General features: G+C 26.2%; 3 protein-coding genes and 1 long non-coding RNA gene across 5 annotated transcripts; 2 read left to right on the top strand and 2 right to left on the bottom strand.

The window, feature by feature from the left end:
- Window positions 1-1,142: 1,142 nt before the first annotated feature.
- Window positions 1,143-2,884, bottom strand: LOC103569625 (uncharacterized). Its single transcript, XR_548930.2, has 3 exons — window positions 2,788-2,884; window positions 2,063-2,186; window positions 1,143-1,337 (listed from the first exon to the last, which is right to left on the bottom strand). It is a non-coding gene; the product is annotated as an uncharacterized LOC103569625 (long non-coding RNA).
- A 211-nt stretch (window positions 2,885-3,095) lies between these two features.
- Window positions 3,096-8,089, top strand: LOC103569624 (speckle-type POZ protein B). 2 transcript variants are annotated; one of them, XM_053739191.1, is made up of 3 exons: window positions 3,096-3,148; window positions 5,715-5,752; window positions 5,818-8,089. In XM_053739191.1, the coding sequence occupies exon 3, from the start codon at window positions 5,836-5,838 to the stop codon at window positions 6,772-6,774; it is 939 nt and encodes a 312-aa protein (XP_053595166.1). In that variant the 5' UTR covers window positions 3,096-3,148; window positions 5,715-5,752; window positions 5,818-5,835; the 3' UTR covers window positions 6,775-8,089. The 2 variants fall into 2 exon arrangements, with proteins under 2 accessions (XP_053595166.1, XP_008545211.1); XM_008546989.2 differs by lacking the exon at window positions 3,096-3,148 and having other exon boundaries at window positions 5,518-5,752.
- Window positions 8,090-8,320: 231 nt separating this feature from the next.
- On the bottom strand, window positions 8,321-12,754 carry LOC103569622 (juvenile hormone esterase). Its single transcript, XM_008546988.1, has 8 exons — window positions 12,612-12,754; window positions 12,234-12,522; window positions 11,968-12,153; window positions 10,821-11,026; window positions 10,560-10,716; window positions 10,127-10,450; window positions 8,582-8,726; window positions 8,321-8,471 (listed from the first exon to the last, which is right to left on the bottom strand). The coding sequence occupies exons 1-8, from the start codon at window positions 12,744-12,746 to the stop codon at window positions 8,321-8,323; spliced, it is 1,593 nt and encodes a 530-aa protein (XP_008545210.1). The 5' UTR covers window positions 12,747-12,754.
- A 2,322-nt stretch (window positions 12,755-15,076) lies between these two features.
- On the top strand, window positions 15,077-19,162 carry LOC103569621 (15-hydroxyprostaglandin dehydrogenase [NAD(+)]). The gene is made up of 6 exons (XM_008546987.2): window positions 15,077-15,239; window positions 15,402-15,534; window positions 15,613-15,719; window positions 15,812-15,985; window positions 17,615-17,760; window positions 18,826-19,162. Exons 1-6 carry the CDS (start codon window positions 15,147-15,149, stop codon window positions 18,977-18,979), a joined length of 807 nt encoding a protein of 268 aa, XP_008545209.1. The 5' UTR covers window positions 15,077-15,146; the 3' UTR covers window positions 18,980-19,162.
- Window positions 19,163-19,983: the final 821 nt, after the last annotated feature.

Below are 19,983 nucleotides of genomic sequence, written 5' to 3'. Positions count from 1 at the left end.
TAAAAAAAAATACGTGCCTCAGGACGATCAAAGTAATTTTTCCATACAATCGCGGTATTTTTTAAATATTTCATAAAATATGGAAATTAAAGGAAAAAATTATATAGAAGCAATTTTGTAGGAAATTAAATTCTTGACAAAAAAGGTGATATTCATTTTTTATATAAAATGTGTAATTACGAAGATATTTTTAAAAAACTTTTGTAGATCTTATCAATTGAGCATTCAAAGAATTACGAATGTTAAAAGTAACGTTTTTTTAAAATATAGACAACTTCATTACTCATAACATCAATCATTAATATTTTTTATACACTGAAAAAATCATCAGAGTGAGTCCAAGCGGTGCAGGTGTTAAAATCGGCGGTGTTAAATTTCAATAAACGAAAGCGGTGTGAAAATAACGCCACCGCTGATGTAAATATTCTGTATCGATGGTAAAAAAAATTCCCTGGTGTAAAAATAACGCTGCCGGCGGTGTAGATATTCTTTACCGGTGTTAAAATATTTTACTTTGTGAATATTTTCACTTACTCGATCACTGTACTTGTTAATAAATGATATTTTTTATTAATTTCTATAAAAAACTGACATTTTTTATGTGTTTATAATCTTTAAAGTTAATACTCCAAGCGGATGCAGTTTAGCCCGCTTTTACATCTGCTATCCCGCTTTTACGCCGGTTTAACACTGGTATTTTAACACCGCCGAATTACGCCTCTTACACCGATGTAATTTCATTTTAACACCGGGTGGAATTAAATTAAGTCAATTTTTAACACCGCTCTTTTTACAGTGTAATTTTTATGTACTTAAAAGAATATTATTTTTAACATTTGTAATCCCTAAAATGCTCAATTAATAAGATCTAAAAAAAGTGTTTTTCGAATTTATCGTTTCGTTAGTTTCAGTGACATTATTCAAAAAATATAAAAAAAATCACTGTTTAGATCTATGATCTAAATATATGAAAATATATTGCTGAGCTCGTTGAGCTCGAATAAATATTTTGACAAAAGTGTTTTCAAGCTGCTAGAGCTCGATAACAGCGGGAAGTTTCGGGGCTGGCCTGCAGGGTTAGCTGGTTTACAGATTTTTTTTAGAGTATTATTCGCATACAAATAAGCTAAAAAGGTAGTTAATTATTTTTTATTTATTTTATATTTTATAATAATACATAAAATGTTGTATGCCTTATAATAGCTGTTTATAAATATCAAATTGGATTATATTTTTATTTAAACGATATTTCACACTCAGTTACATACAAAGCCCGTACCAGTGTGAAAGCGTAGCGGTAAACATCGATTCGAGCAGCAATCGCTATCCCAGATGCACTATATAAAAAAAAAAATCATTCATTGTAATATGGGTCATTCCATGTCAAATCGACCAATGGTTGGAATCGGCCCCTTTTGATTTGGACGAATTTTGGTCAGAAGTTTCCTATTACCATACTACGTAATTCTGCCTAAGGAAAAAAATTTAAAAATTTTTCTTCAAAAGTTATGCAAAATTCAAAATTTCGCGATTTTTCCAGTTTTTCAACTTTATTCTTTCAATATCTCGAAAACTATGATAGTTACAATAACGATCTAAAGTTTTTTTAAAAAGGATACTTAAAGCTATGAAAAAAAAAGTTTCCAAAAAAAAATTTTAAAAAATGACAAATTTGTCAATTTTTGAATTCTTGAAATTCGTCAAAAATGACGATTGACATAAAATTTTTGGCTCAATTTTTTTTTGTATAACACCTTGTGCACATTTCAAAAGATTCTGGAATTTTCAGAACTTGTTTTTTTTGTTTTTGCAAAAATATGAATTTTTGAATTTAAAAAATCGCGAAATTTTGAATTTTGCATAACTTTTGAAGAAAAATTTTAAAACTTTTTTTCTTTGGCAGAATTGCGTAATATGGTAATAGGAAACTTCTGACCAAAATTCATCCAAATCAAAAGGGGTCGATTCCAACCATTGGTCGATTTGACATGGAATGATCCATATGTTTTTTAAAATTCGAAAAATTATAAATTTAACAATAATATCGATATGATAAACATACTTCACCGAATAGTAAACATCTGTGGACATGATCGTTTACTATCTCTGCAGTAATAATTGAAAGTAATAACGCTCCAATAAAAAAAAAAAGTCCCAACAAATGTTTAGCCATCGCTAATTGAAATCTTTACGACAAAAATTAAAAAATTAATAGTATATTGTGTGACAAGAGATGACACAAAACAATTTCAAACCAGGGTGAAGTTGGCTGACGTCACCCGCGATCTGAAATCGTGTTCATCCTGAGTTACACACTACATTTTTCATGATTACCTGCATTGGAATTTAAAGTTTCAGTGGCAGCAGCCAGTCAGAAACAACCCTTATTAAAAGAAAGGATATAAAAGGATTAGGAAAAAAAAATTTTGAATACTTTTTAATGCTTTTAAATACTTTGAATACTAAAGAATCACCCTTCTTAACGTAGAGACACTGAAATTTTAAGTTTCTGTGCTGGTGTCATGAAAAATATTTTAAGTAATAAACTCGTAATCTTTAGCCATTTACGATGTATCAATTTTAATAAAATAGAAAATCATTGAAAAAAAATCATTAACTATTGTTAAAAATTATATCTCAATAATTTTATAGTTATGATTAATCAAAATTTATAATCATAGACCTTTTGTATTATAACATATTCAACAGTTTCAAGTTATAATATATAATACCAAGTATTAAGATACTCATAAAGTAAAAAAAAAAATAAAGATATCGAAAATTTACCTGTATGAACTTTAGAAACTTATAGAATTGGTGATTTTTTGTTATAAAAACTCTCCACGTCTTTTATACTTCTATATTATAGTATAAAAGTTATACCGTTTTGCACGCTATCATCAATGTTATTCGAACGAATATCATACTATACATATATATATATATATATATATATAGAGAGAGAGAGAGAGAGAGATAGATAATGAATTAGTTAATTTGATTAGTAATTAAAAGTATATAAAGCTAAGATTTTATCTTGATTGAAAAAAAGTCATTAAGTGATAATTATTTAAAATGATTACTGTTAGTATGGTTTTATTTATTATTTACAAAAAGAAAAAAATATTGGGGACTTTAATAAAAAAATGTAAGTTAAAATTACTAAATTCATATTAAAAACTTAAAATGCTATAGAAATTATGTAATTTTGACTGTCTTAAAAATTTATTTTTATTTATATATTTAATCATCTTCTATATTATTAAGAGGATAAGGAATATTTTGTTCCCGCCATATTTATATGATAGAATTGGTTAATTTTATTAAATTTGGTTTCATCAGAAAGGTCTTGACTTGAATTTGTGCCTTTTCATAGTTCAAATTCTTTCTTATTGCTAAGTATTAAGATAAATAAATTTATCTATGTGATTCGAATTATATTTGAATTACGCGGGAAAAAAGACGATCGTATTTATTTTATTTAAATAAATTAATATTTTAATTTTAATTAGTCTGTTACTAAATATGACTGAATGTCACTGAATATAGTTATATTATTTAGGGGAAAGGGGGCAAAATGGACCCCTTAAGAATTGAGGGCTTATATATAATATAAATGTCAGCCCATTTTGCCCCTCTCTCCTCTAATAGGGCAGGGGGGGGCCTTAAAATTTTGAGTGATATTTGATATATTTTTATACTTTCTTTTGGTTTTAGGGAGTTTCTCAAAACTAAAAGAGCGTATACACAGAAAAAAAAGGATTCATTGACGCGAAAATTCTTTATTCGCCTAAAAAAAATTTTAACTTACCCCGAGAAATTTATTGCATTGTAAATTGAAAACAAAAATCAATTTTTGTGGCAATAAATCCTTTTTTTCTGCGTATTTCAAAAATTCAGTAGTGATATTTGGACAGTCACGTACTGACTGCAGGTTGCTCGTTTTTATTATTCGAGTAAAGTATAAAACTTAGTACCCGATCAGAGAACTAGTAGCCGATCACTCCGTATATTTATATATCTATATAAATACTACCTCATATTCATAAATATAAACTCTTCATTCGTAAACTGGACAATATGTTTAGTTCATTTTACTATATTAGAATGGAATTTAATAAAACAAAATTTTTATTAGTGTTTTATCTTTTTATTATTATTATTATTACTATTATTGTTACTACATGTAGTATTAGTAACCATTTTGAAATTTTTACTATACATTAGTAATAAATAATAAGAGTAAGGCATTTATTAATTTGCATTAGTATTTCTTACTGAAATATATTAAATATTATGATATTTTCGAGACTCGTTTTCTCTGGGTTACTCCATCACTTCAAGTTAATGTTTTAATTTGATTAATTAAGTAAATCTATTAAAGTAAGTGGCCCAGTTCTTGACATCTTTATTTGAAAATTGCGGATGACGTGTATAACCTTAGCAGATCCAAACTTACGGTAAATTACCGTATTTTACCGGAAAAATGCGGCAATTTACTGCAAATTTCCCTAAAATGCGGCATTTTACCTAAATTACTGGAATATGCCTTAAATTACCGCATTTTACGATAAATTGTGGTAATTCTTTTGAATACCGTAAATGACGGTATTTTGCGGTAAAATTCCGCACTGTTATCGTAACATACCGCAGTATTGCCGCAAACTTTACGGTAAGTCTCCGAAATTTTACTGTAAATTCGCCGTAAAGTACCGAACTTCACGGTAATATATCGAATATAAAATAAAAATCAAATGTTTTATCACGTAATTTAGGATTTGACCATACATTCTTTAAGAGATAATATAACTATAATCTATTCTTGACATACTTTTATCTATTTCATTTTATTAATATCATTAAAAGTGATAAGAACAAATGAGTGTGAATGCTAGCAGTCATGAGACATTTTATAAATTCTAAGTAAACATTAATTAATTAAAATAATAAAATTTAAAAAAATTCGCGGACCGATTTTCCATTTATCTAAATACACATTTCTTACTTTTTATTCTACATACATTTTATCCATTTACTCTAGAATTAAAAAATTCCCACTTGTCAGTGACATTCGCACTCATTATGAACAGACATTATCTATTAATATTCTTCTTTCATACCTTCTATTAATAATTATCCCTGTTTAAAAATATTGATTGAAAAAAATTAAAAATGATGAAATTTGAATTCTTCTCAATTCTTTTGATTGTATATATAGATATATAGTTTGTATGGAGTGACCGCTTCTCAATTTTTTTCAATCAGTATTTTTAACCAGGGATGACAAAAAGTTATTAATTTTTAATTTTAAAGTAAAACGGTTGTCACTTCACATTCTAGTAACGATAATTTATTTATTCAAATAAAATTTGAACTTCAAAAAGACCAGGAATTTTTAAAAAATAAAAAAACGAGTCACGCTCAATTAGCAATTATTTGTTACACATATTTATTATTTCAAACTTCGTAATTAATCGTGTAAATTCGTAACAATTCGTATCGAAAAAATGGCGCTACCGTAATTGTTGCAGACAAGCCAATTTGCATATGGAATAAAACTATGCATTAAATGTCAACAATAACAAATTTAAATTAAAAAAATATATTATTTATTTTTTAAAAAATTTTGTTCATTAATAATTTAAAAATTAACAATTATTTATAACAACTTTTTCGAAATTTTGAATACAAGTAATTGTATTTTTGTTAATCAGTAACATAACAAATAGAATAACTTCATAATTAATTTAAGGTAAGCAATGAAACTAAAATTTATATTTAAAGACTAGATAATTTTGAACGTTTGTTGATTTCTAGCTTGGAAAAAATTCAAAGATGACTGCGGAATACGTTAAAAGTAATACTATCAAACATGAAAGTACGATAAATTCTGGCTTGGATTATCTCAATTCCACTTCATATTTTATGGAAGCTCTTGATTATTGTCTGATTACAATAAAAATTGAACACCCTGCTGGAGATAAACATATTTCAATAGATGTAAGAAAGGATTATGTTACCAAGCCGGGAACAGTAATTTTTCAAGTATTTGTTAATAAAGAAAGACAATACTCAAAAATAGTTCATGACTGGAGCGAACATCATAAACTGGATGTTCTTAAAGACAATAAATTTATCGGATCAATGAAAGTTGTTTGTAAAATTATTTGGTTAGGTTTTACTGATAAATCTTTACCATCATCGGTGATTAATAGAAGTAGTAATTATTCAAATTTTTATGTGACAGCTGTATTGAGTGATGTGATGTTGATTGTCGGTGGTGGAGAAATTCCAGCTCATAAAATTATTCTTGCTGCTGAGAGCTCTGTTTTCTTAAGATTGTTTAAATCAAATAAAGATATGAATCGTATTGATATTGAAAATGTAGATCCTGATGTTATGCAAGAAGTTTTGAAATTTTTATATACGGGTGAAACATTAGCTGAAGATAATTATGAACTTGCTTTAAGAATGTTAACTGTTGCTGAAAAATTTAAAATAATTAAATTACATAATTATTGTGGGCCAACTATTTTTCGTTTTGTTACTACGGACAATGCTATACGTATTATTTGTGAAGCTGAAAAAAACAATGCTCATAGATTACGTAAAATGACATTAAAATTTATTATAGAAAATATAAAAAGTATTGAAATCCAAGATGAATATAAAAAATTGACATTAATAAAAAGTGAATTAATGTATGAAATTGTTGATGGTTTGAGAGAGTCACGCGCTAAGAAAACTAAGAGGATTAAAATTTGTTTTGCTTAAATTATTGTTTAAATTTATATATTTAATTGTATATATCTTAACGTAATGTAGCTTATATTTTTATAACAAAAATAATTATATTAATTAGTTTAAGAAATAAAATTTTTGATAATAAACTACAGTCGGATCTCGTTATAAGACTATCATTCTGTCTTTTTTATAAACCAGGTATCACGATAGTTTGAGAGAGAAACTAATAGTCTTATAACGAGGTCCTAGTGTACCTAGCCCCCGGTCTCCTTAAAAACTTGCTTTTTACAAATAATTTTTAATTAAAAAATATGAAGAAGTAATTATCTGTCTTAAGGGAAGAAGCTCGTCTGAGATACAAATAAAAGAGGATATTTTTGTGATTTTTTTTTTTTAGAGTACCTTCTTTATTAAAATTGTTAAAAGTTGTGATATTATTAAGCATCATTCCGAGAATATTCTGCCAAATTTTCATAAAAAAATATTGGAAAATAAGCCAGCAGTAGTGGGGAGAGACAAGTCACCTCAATAAAAAAAGATCTCCATGCTGTAGACAGAATAACTCAGGACTGCTTTATCTAAAATCAAAAAACCAAAAAGATTTCTTTAGTCATAAGTTTATCTTAGATTTGAACAAAGGATTTTTTTTTCCAACAACTACATGTTTTTTAATTAAACAAAAGGAACAATTTTTGGCAAAAATCAAAATGTTTTGATTGCACCTTTACCGAAAATTCAAAAATGAATATTTTGATTTATTCTTTCGTTCAAATCCAAGATAATTTTATGTACTAAAGAAATCTTTTTGGTTTTTTTTATTTCAGATGAGGCAGTTATGAGTTCTCCTGCCTACAGCATGGAAACTTTTTTTTTTAGGCTACTCAGTTCTTCCTACCGCCACAGATTTATTTTTCAATATTTTTTAACGAAAATTTAGCAGAATATACTTGGAATGATGCTTAATAACGTTACAAATTTTAAGAATTTTATTAAAGAAGGTACTCAAAAAAAAAATCACAAAAATATCCTCTTTTTTTTTAATGTCAGACCAGCTTCCTCCCGTAAAACAATTTCGGTAATGAAACTTATAAGGAGACAAGTAATCGGGAACTTTTTTTTATAAATTTATAATTATACATCAAAAGGAATTAGAACTTGTGATTCTCATATTTTTTAATATTGTTCATAAAAAAATATGTACTTCATACTATGAATATCTTTCATACACTTGGAGCTTATGTAGTAAATTTTTCTTTTGTTAAATTTATAAACTAAAAAAGTATAGATCTACTTAATAAAAAAATGTTAAATTTAAAAAATGTAAAGTGTTGTTTAGTTTTCAGTACAAAAGTCTGTGAATATTATAATTATTTTATGAATACTATTTAAAATTACTTGTGAAATAATTTGAAAGTATTATCATTTCATCACTGATTACTTTAGTTATTTTTTATAAAATATGAATGTTTGTATAAATAAATGTCATTTTATAATTTATTCACATTTCAAATTTACATTAAATATATAGTAAAAGAAAAAATTCATTTCATTTCTTTTAAATTTAAAAGTCACTTAATTATTTAACATTTTTTTGGACTCTTTGTAATTCGTTTTCTTGTTTAATTAATTTTATATCATTAGATATTTTTAAACAATTATATTCTGTAGAATCGTCAATAGGTTTCCATTCAATCGTTATAAGATCTGATGATTTAGGATTTGGATTTCTGTAACAATAAATTATGATATTAATTAGATAAAATCTAAAACATAATTTTTGTAGATAAATTAAGTCATATGGTTTGTTGAATGATAGTAAAAAGTTTGTTTGCAATACCCTGTTTTAGCGAATGTAGTCCATAATTCGATAAAATTTTTTTGGATAAAGTATTCAGTTGTACCGCGAATTGGTGGTTCTATTCCTATTTTTTTGTAACATTTCATATTAAAAAAATAGCCAACTTCTTCACAGTGGCAAGTACCTAATAATAATTAAAAACAAAAATTAATAATAATTATTTTTTAGTTAATTTTGCAATTGCACGTTCATTATTTTTCTAGATATTATATTTTTAACTAGGATGACCTTTTTATTATTATTATTAAATTTTGGTGTCTTTTTTTTATATTAAAAATCAACAAGGGCTTTTACTATTATATTATAAGACAATTTAATAATTAATTTTGTTAATTTTAATAAAAAAGTTCTTAGTTCTTTTTTATTATTTACATTAAATTTATTTAAAATAATAATAATAATAAATAATTTCGTAAATTATTTATCAAATTTAAGTTATTACACTGAATTATAGTAAATCTCAGTTATGCACAGAGAATAATAAATTGTAGTTGCATGTAACTATTACTTGATTTTAGTTAACATGTTATTGTTATAGTGATAATAACACATTTTTCATGATATCAGCATCGAAATTTAAAGTTTCAGGTCTCTATAGCCAGTCGAAACAAGCTAATTTCAAACCGATGCTGCAATCAACTGCTAGCGGATTCGTAATTTACAAATAACCTTCATACCGCGGACAGAAACATGCGGATTTCTTCCCTTGGAAAGAAACATAATTGTTTCTGTCCGGTGTTAGTTATATTTAATGTTCATTTGCAGCCTTATTACTCATCTCATTTGTTTACTTGTCTCTTCAGTTTACTCATTTCATTTTTTAACTGACAGTTTTAATTAATCAAATAAAATTACTAAAAAATAAGTGAAAATAATATTTTTGTCTTATTTGCTATTCAGTAAGTGACTGTAAATCACTGATTTCTCATTCTCTAACAGTTCAGTAAGTTCGTGTCTCAGATAACACGTAATTGTTGGCCGAAGCGGAGCCGAGGTCAACAAACATGTGATCTGAGACATTTCTTACTTTATTTCGCTAGTTGTGTAATGTACTATTCGTACTGGCTACAGACACTGAAATTTTCAGTTCCGATGAAACACAGTTTTAAACTGCGGGTGTCAGCTCTCGCCTACGGCTCGGGCAGCCACTTCACACTAGTCAGAAATCGTCTTGTTTTATCCCTTGACACACAATATACTATTCTTAAATCAAATAAATTATTATTTCTGCTTAAATATATTTACTTGATAAATTAAAATAAATATATATTTGATTAAACAATTATTTTCTTAATTCAAAAAATTGTCTACAAAGCGAACGATTTATCTGAATTCACAAATAACTTTTTACAGTGTGGGCTCTTATTATTCACGTGGTAATTGATTGATTTGAAACTTATTCTAGCAGTCGTTAGTTTATTTAAAAAGATTCTAGATTACTGCAACTCAGTGTGAATATTATCGATTAAATACCAATAAAACGATTTTTGATTTGCAAAAAGCTCCAATTGTATTAATTTATACCTATTAAATCAGTAGAAAGAATTTTTTGCATCTGCGATGTACTTTTTGAATAATAATCAAATTTATAAAAATACATCGATGTATTAATAGTTTTTTCCTGACGTTGAATGTCTATGACTTCATAAATGTTCATTAGAAAATTTGTCATACTTATCAAATTAACAAAACTTTGTCTGTTTTCAAAATTTATTTTTTTATCACCCATATAAAATTTAATCAAATCATCAGTTGAGATATTTAACTTTTTTAAATGATCTAATACTTGTGGATTAAATAAAGAGTCTCGATGGTTATCAATTTCAAGTAGCTGACTTTCATCCAAGTCTAAAATAATTAAATTACTTAAGAAATTAAATTAATAAGTATTCAAATGGAAAATTATAAAAGAAGAAAAATATGTAAAATATTATTGATATTAATAAAATAAGAATACCCCTGATAACTATAATAGATTCATCGTTTGTGATACCAATAATGCAAGGCACGTTGATCCCAGTTTTGACAGCTTCTTCAATAGAAATATCCAAAAACGGATTTTTTGATTTAATATCAACTGACGGTCCAAATTTGTTGATAATTGAAAATCTATCCTGTTATTCATCCCGGTGTTCAAATAATTATAATACAGTAAAACGTCAAATCAAAATTGAATAATTAAAAAAAAATGAAATAAAAAATTTATATAAATTGGTACCTTCCATGTGGTAAGTTTGGATTCTGCTTCAAGTAAAAGATTCACATCAGTTTCTCGCAGATATTTGATAAGTTCTTTTGGGTTTGTAATTTTAGTACCTAGCATCAATACTATTTCTTGGACTGTTTTTTTCATTGAATCAACTGACACACTCGCCCATGGATTAGTTGCAACCCCACTTTGTAAAATGGCTTTATGGAATAAACCTATAAAAATTATATTGTTAAAATAACTTTTCCTCTGGCAATAAATAAATAATTAATTATTTAGAGAACGAGAGATTTAATATAGAAATCGGACTATTGTATTTGTCCTCATGATATAACTTCCCAAAAATTTTACCATTTTCTGTTTCAGCTAGTCAAGAAGGTTCAAAAAATGCCATTGGTTCAAAAGCTTATATATGCACGGAAAAACGACACCTTAAAAATTAGTATTTGAAATTATAACCCGGAACCTGAGTGTCAAATTCAGAGAATGTTAACATTCCAAACAATAAATTTCACAATAAGTGTCATAAATTTTAAATATTTAAGTTACGATTTTTAAAGTTAAAATATTAATTTTGACTGCATAGGCAATAAATTTTAATATTTATCCTATAATTATTTACGTTCTAATTATAAATCAAAGAATTACTATTCATGAAAATAGTATTTACTGATCACTTTATCATTATATTACTTGTCGTTTCTCAATTTATTATAGTTCATTTTTTTCCGTGACATACGAGACATACGATATAACTCGCCGTTCTCCCGCGATTTATTTCGATACTTAGCAATAAAAAAGAGTTTAAACTATGAAAAGGCACAAATTCAAGTCAAGACCTTTCTAATGATACCAAATTTAATAACATTAACTTATTTTATTATATAGATATGACGGGGACAAAATTTTCCTTATTCTCTTAATAATATAGAAGAATAAAAGATTAAGTATTTAAAAAAAAATTTTTTTAATGTTTTATTAATATGCAAATTTAAGTGATTTAAATTTTTAAAAATAACTCCCGGTGGTTTAAAATCGCTTAAAAGTAATATAAATTACGATTTAAAATCCTTCAAAAAGTTGTTTCATAAAAATTTTTAAATACTTCATTTTGACTGACTAACCTGTATATAGAAATTTGAGGTTTATTTAATACCTTGTGCTCGTGGCGATAAAGTTAAATAGTGTACTGCAGCACTTCCAGCACTGTATCCAAAAATCGTAACATTATTTGGATCACCACCAAATCGACTGATATTTTGCTGAATCCATTCAAGAGCCATCACTTGATCCTTCAGGCCTTGATTTCCAGGTGCTTCTTCATCATCCAAATTAAGAAAACCTAAATTTTTTTTTTTCAATTTATCTGCCTATTTATTAAAATTAATTTTAAATAAAAAACATGCGAATCTTACAACATACCTAATATTCCAAGTCGGTAGTTTATCGTAACTAAAATTATGTCTTTCTCGACCAGATGATCCGGACCATTGATGTCATCATTCCCAGATCCAAATGCAAAATTCCCCCCGTGAATTAAAACCATAACAGCTTTCAAATTTGCCGGATTTAATTCCATCGTGTATACATTCAAAAAAAGGCAATCACATTCTCCAGTGATCTTGCGAGAAAACCAATTTATTTGTGCACATTTGTTGCCATATTTCGTAACGTTTTTGACTCCAGACCACGATTTCTTAGGTACAGGATCCTAAAATCAATTTTTGTTATCATTATTCAATAATTCAAAATAAAATACTAATTTTAAAATATTGTAGTAAATAAATTTTGATAAAAAACCTTAAATTTTAAATCTCCGACTGGTGACTCTGCATATGGGATTCCTCGGAAAGCGTAAAAATTATTTCCATTACAATTTTTTTCCAAAACACCAAGTAATTTTCCTTGTTTGACTTCAACTATTGGATTTTTCATAATTTATAATTAATAAAAACAAGTGTTAATTTATATTTACTCGCTTGCATACAGTACAAATGCAAGTACATACAATTTCCTCAAAATATATACCTTATACCTCGTTTAATGTTATTGGGTCAATTTTTTTTAATGAACATTGATACCTTTAAAGTTTTTGTGATAAATGATATTGATTACACATAAAGTAACACGCATTACAAGTATATACTTAATATAATAAAAAAAAAGTTTTAAAAGTATAAATGAATAATAAATTACTCATTGCAATCATACTAAACATATAAATGTTCTTATAATCATAAAAGGTAATATAAAAATATTTTACTTCATTGCTCAAGGTGACTGTGTAATGGTACGAGTTCATTGTTGACATATTCATTAATATCATAATTATGTTTATGTATAATTTACATTGTAACATGTCTGATTTCGATTTTAATAGTTATCTTGGCGCCAGTGAAGCTTTTTTATGTTTAGAAAAAATACTACAAATTTAAACAAGTACTTGATCTAAATGACGGAAATTTAGAAAGTTTACTTTAAAGAATGTGACTACCAAAACAAACAACATTTGCGGCAAAACTATCAGATGGTTACACTAGTATTACCGAAATATCCCGAGGTGATTCTACCCTGATTAAGAAAAATGATTTAATCCATGCTAAGTATAGGGAAGGGAGGGGGCAAAACGGGGGAACCCCCAGAATTTTATAAAAAAAAAATTTTTTTTTTCGTCTAATTACTATAAATCCGATATATTTGCGCATTTTTAGCCCTACGCATAACACCTGGGGCAAAATGGACCAGCCGAAAATTCTGAAAAAATGATTTTTTTTAAGTTTTATCTTTAAATTAAAAAAAAATTAATATATTAATCCATTTTTTATTTGACCTTCTATATCTGGGGCAAATTTAGCTGCTAATAATATTCAAAAATAATATTTTATTTTTTTAATCGATAAAATTTTTTAAATAATGCAAAATAATCTGTAATCTAAAAAATCAAAAAACACGTTTTTTGAGTATAAAATAATGACAAATAAGAAATATAAAATTATTTTTTTTTTATTGAATAACAATTAGTAATTGAACTAATCGAGGGGGAATGAATTATTACACCTAAAAAAATTTTTTTTGAGTATTGTAAAACCTAAAATAGTTGTCAAGGGAGAAAAATACATTCTTAATGATGAAAAAATTTGAAAATAAAAAAAAAGTTTATAATTTTTTGGAGGGGCGCCTCTCTGCCCCACAAAAAAAAATTTTCTGCCTTCGTATCCACCTATAATGTGAAATGTTAGTATTTCCTTAGGTACCCCCTTTTGCCCCCCCCTCCCCTATATGAAAACTTAAAAACAGTAGTCAGATTCATTTGGGTATTGAATCATAACCTTTCAATTTTTGACTTTCCGATATGAAAATTAAAAATTTAAAAAACGGAACAGTTATTAGTTTTCAATGAGATTTTTTAAACTCAAGTTTTCAACACGTGTCGTCATTTCAATATCTAAGAATTCGTTTCTGATTATTTCTGAATGGTTGCACATTTATTACAAAATCTTTTGAATAATGATTTTGATAATTCATCAAAACTTAAATTTGATTTGTTTTTAGTATGATCGTCTTAATGAATGTCAAATTAAACTTTTAAAAGTTATAATTTCTATATTTAAGATAAGAGACCCAGTACCCGATCAGAAAACTAGTACCCGATCACTCATATTTATATATATATATATATATATATATTTACTAAATTTCACTAAATATAGATATACAAATACATAGATTGATCGAGTACTGGTTCCCTGATCAAGTACTAGCTCTTTTACATTATTTGACAGTTGAATTTAAAAATATGATTGACTTTTAGCCATTTATTAGTTCGTAGAGTTAACTGATTTTTTTTACTTTACTGTCGACGTTTTTTTTTTTTTTTGTATATATATAATTATTTTATCCACCATAAAATATAAATTATAATAACCGTTACTATAAGTAAATAATAATCATAATTAAAAATTTTTTGAAATTTCTTTTATTACAAAATATAGAATAATTCTATGAGAATAATAAAAAATTGAGAAATAAAACTTTTTAAAAATTATAGTTTCAATTTATAGCTAAAAAATATTTTTTTTATACTCAAATGTTAATAGAAAAAGTTATAAATAAAATTAAAAACTAATTTTAATTTACATTAATTATTTTTATTTATTTAATTATTTAAACATGTAATACTTATAATGTAATTTAAACGAAAACAAGAAAGGTCAAGGATCATATAATTGAGAAAACGATTCTGAACAATATCGCAGTGCATAAGCGTCACTCGTCCGGGGCGATTGATTTTATTACAATTTTATTGAATTATAAAAATAATTAAATTTATTTAAAATGCAAATAAAAGATAAAAAAGCTATCATTATTGGCACAATTAATCGACTAGGAATAGCTTTTTGTCGTGAATTGCTACGAAATGGTGCTGAAGTAAGTTTTTAATGATAAATAAATGTAATATTTTATTATTATTATTATTATTATTATTATTATTATTATTATTATTATTATTATTATTATTATTATTATTATTATTATTATTATTATTATTAATATTAAAGTTAATTAATTAATTAAATAAAAATTCAACAGAAAATTGTAATGATTGGAGATGAAGAGATTCATGACAGTGAAGTTTCTCCAATCGAAAATTTAAATGTCGAATTTGGCGAAGAAAAAGTTACACATTTTAAAAATGATATATCAAAAAGTAGTGAATTAGATGGTAAATATTATTATTTTCTTTTATTTTATTTAGATAAAAATTTAAAAAATATTAATCAAGATATATTTTATTAAATAGTCATATTTAAAGAAGCAATAAATTATCTTGGAGGGCTTGAAATTCTCATTAATAATGCAGATCTTCTCAATGAAACGGACATAACGAAAGCTATTGACGTTAATATCGTAAGTAATGATAAATATTATCAAAATATTTTTTATACTTTTTTAAATCATATTTTTTCAATAATAATCATCTTTAATTTTTTTACCGATAGTCTACTGTAATTCGTAGTAGCCTTCTAGGAGTACAACAAATGGGAAAAGATATGGGGGGTAAAGGAGGAATTATCGTTAATGTTGCAACAATTTTTGGCCTTGAACCTGTACCACAACTCCCTATTTATTCAACTGCGAAACAAGCAGTTATCAGTTTTAGCCGCTCATTTGCAGTAATTATTAATTTCTAAATAAATATCATTCAATTATATCACGGAGAGAAAAGAATAGTAATAATTACCATTCTACATAGTAACCAAACTTTTTTTTTGAAAAATCTAGCATGGGAATCAGGGCTATGTAGAATGCTATTCAGTCCTGCTTAAACAGAGTGGCCACAAACCGGGAATGTCGGGAATTATCAGGGAATTTAATGCAACCGGGAAATATCATGAAAATGTCAGGGAATTTCGAAAAGTATCCGGGATTTAATTAGCGACAGTTCAAAATTAAAAAAGTTTCAAGAACACACTATTTACAAAAATTGAGAGCTATTAATAAAATTTCAAATTTTTGAGTGATTTTCAACAAATTGTAACTCAAAGAAAAATGGTCGTGCGACAAAAACAAAAAATGCAAATTGTATCTTCAAGTGTTCTGTTTTCTGACCTGTTTGAAATTTTTTTATTATGTGCGGTTCCGGAGTAACTCTAAGAAAACTATCGAAAAATAAATTTACCAAATTTTTGCTCGTCTTAAAAACGGTTTTCGAGCTTCAATAATTTTTTTTGATAATTATGATTGATTTTTGATTGCTCCGGAATCGTGCACAATAAAAAAATTCCAAGACCAAATCAGAAAATTAGACATTTGAAGCTACAGTTTAATTTTTTGTTTTTGTTGTACGACTATTTTCCTTCGAGTTACAAACTGTTGAAAATTAATAAAAAATTTGAAATTTTTTTAAAAAACTTTGAATATCTAAATGATACCAATAAAATTTTTAAATCAGGGAAAAATGCGAAAAACTTTGCTGGAAAACCGGAAAATATCAGGGAATTTTGAAATCATTTCTTTGTGGCCACACTGTTGAGTAGCTGTCATTAAAGTTTAATAAAGATATATAAGACAACGAAGCCAGCAAATGAAGTAAACAAATTGTTTATTACACTGTGAAAAGTTTTCAACAAATTTTACTATGGGTGCATTGTAACACCGGACTATAAGAAAACTGGTACAAAATTTATGTGTCCCACAGGAAATGGTATGCGCAGACGACACGATTGGGACCTATGCGCATACGTTTACTATGGTACACTTGTAAATTTTGTATCAGTTTTCTTATGGTCCGGGGTTACAATGGACCCATAGTAAAATTTAATGGGAATTAGTCACAGTGTACTAAATATTATAATTTTAAAAATTATTCTTTATCTTTTATCAAAAAATGATATTTCATTATGAGTAATATTTTAATTATTTCAATAAAGTAATTCAATTTCTATATATATTTAAAGTAACTTAAGTTATTTATTTTGTCATAACTTTATTTACTAAACATAAAATAAATAAAAGATCGTAAATGTTGCTAAGTATCATTGAAGTCATGTCCATTGGCGTAGTTCTCTCGTCAATGTAGATGAGTAATCATTCCTATGCTAGCATAGTCAACGTTACCATGTAGAATGGAGGAGATTACTCTGTCCCGTGACTCTCTACGCTAAAAAATCGTTACTATGTAACATAGTAATAGTTATTCTACATAGGAATCAGAACTATTCTTTTCTCTCCGTGTATAAAATATAAACAGTTTTATTAAGTAATCGATATTACCAATAAAAAAATGAATTATTTATTTTCAGCAACCTTATCATTTTAAGAGAACAGGAGTTAAAGTCGTTGTACTTTGTCCAGGATTATCAAAATTACTAACCTATCCATGTGAAATAAGTGAAAATGATGATATGAAAATTATTGAAACCGAAAGTGCAAGAGTTCATCCGCAAAAGTAAATATGATTAAAACTGAAAAATGTTAACCTGTGGGATATCCTTAGAACTTATCGGTGTCTGCAAGCTCGAAAAACTCGAAGACGATATTCAAAATATTATTTTTAATTATCTAAGGTCAAAAAATTATAGAAAATTCAAAATTAAGTTAACAATATTTCTGAATATTCCGATTTATTTTAATAATTCTTAATGCAGTTGGTAAAGTTTAATGAGTTGAGAGATCTAACGAAATTTTTAAATTAATAAATTTGATCATCTTCTAGTTTCTTGAAAAATATTTAAAAATCAAAAGTTATTGTCTTTTTGAATGCCAGATAAATTGTTTATTAAATTGATCTCATAATTAAGTAAAATACAAATCTTGATAATTTCTTATTGACAAAAATTTACTCGAAAAGGTGAATTTGTGTAAAAGATTAAGGCCATTCTCAGACAGTGCACTGATAAAAAAGTTGACTTGATTCAAGAGAAAAAATTCTTGAGCCAAGAAATTATTCTTGGTTTAAGTAAATTTCTCTTGGTTCAAGAATTTTTTCTCTTGACTCAAGAAAATCATTTTCTTCAAAATGGTATTCTTGGTTCAAGATTTTTTCTCTTGAATCAAGTCAACTTTTTTATCAGTGTGCCCACTCATTTTTTAACAATTTTCAAAATGACTCAACTGCCATAAGCGTATCAAAATTTTATCAATTAATTAAAAAAAAAAAAAATTTAATCATTAATAGAAAAGGATAACGTCGGTACAATTTTCCTGAGATACAGAATTTAAAAAAAAAATTACTTACAATTGATATGAATTGTAAGTTAATCAAAACTTGGAAAATAAATTTTAATAAAAACCATGTCAATTTTATAATTTAAATTTTCAAATTTTTTAGGCTAAAATTATATTTTGCAGGCTGTCTTATTATATAGTTCAATATTAATTTTCTCGGTATTGACCTAATAATTTGCGCGACACAAATCTAAACGTTGTCATACTTTTGATTTCATTAAACATTTATCAATAAATATATGACCATAAGAATTATTTAGTAATTTTTTTTATTTAATAATTTCAGAGTTGAAACAGTTGCTCATGGATTAGTCTATGTGATAAGATGCGCACAGAATGGGAGTATTTGGATAAGTGAAAATAATAAACCAGTTTATGAAGTACAACTTCCGGATGTACTGCCACCAAAACAAAAAGAAGATGATTCTTCAAATATTTAAACTATGAGATTATTATTTTTTTTTAATATGTTTATTTGAAGAAGGGGGAAGGGGGAGTAGGGTAGGCAAAACGGGGTACCCCCAAAATTTTATTTAAAAAAAATTTTATTGTTTAAATGTTTTTTAAACATTCAGAAACCAGTTTCGCAAATATAATTGAGCATTATACCAATAAAAAAAATTTTTTCTTCCTTTGCACTCAATAATTGTGAAAAATGTAATTTTTCCTTATTAATTTAATCAACTTTTATTTAATATGCAGAAATTCTTTTTTCACCTTTTTAGGGGGTACCCCGTTTTGCCCACAAAAGTGAAATAGTATATTACACACCTAGGAAAGTAAAGTAAGAAATATCTCAGATCACATGTAATTGTTGGGCGAAGTGAAGTCATTAATAAACAGCAATTATTTTCCTTGTTAAATTACATAAATTTGAATATTCAAAATACAGCATTATTATTTCGCCGCTCTATCGGTCAGAAATTGGTCTGTTTTTACTGACACCAAACATTAAAACTTCCAATATATATGCAGGATATAAAAAATATATTGTGTAGCACAGGATAAAACACGATTTCAAACATTGGAAGTTGTCAGCTAACTTTACCTTTGCCTGAAATCGTCTTGTTTCATTATATCACTTCCTGATCACACAATATTCTATAAGTCGATATATATTTGATGATGTTATACCTATTAATTTTTCACAAAATTCATATTATCAATAAAACGTTTCGTTCAATATTCAATAAAAAATTTATTTTAGTTTATATTTATCTTTAAATTATTATAACTACATTTATAAGAATGTATCTATTTGTTAACAATTTATTTGATATGATGTTTTAATACTGAGATATTTCTAGAAATTCCTATTAATACTCATTTTAATTCTAACTGACCTCGTAATATTTTATCTGAATTATAATTTATATCTAATAATAATATAAAATTAATTTGTTAAAATAAACCGACAATTATTAAATAAAATGTATAAGTAGAA

The sequence above is a fragment of the Microplitis demolitor genome, chromosome 5 (assembly GCF_026212275.2).
Source record: "Microplitis demolitor isolate Queensland-Clemson2020A chromosome 5, iyMicDemo2.1a, whole genome shotgun sequence".
NCBI classification, from domain to species: Eukaryota; Metazoa; Arthropoda; class Insecta; order Hymenoptera; family Braconidae; genus Microplitis; species Microplitis demolitor.
Note: the sequence above shows the minus strand (reverse complement) of the source record. Positions and strands in the feature narration are given on the sequence as shown.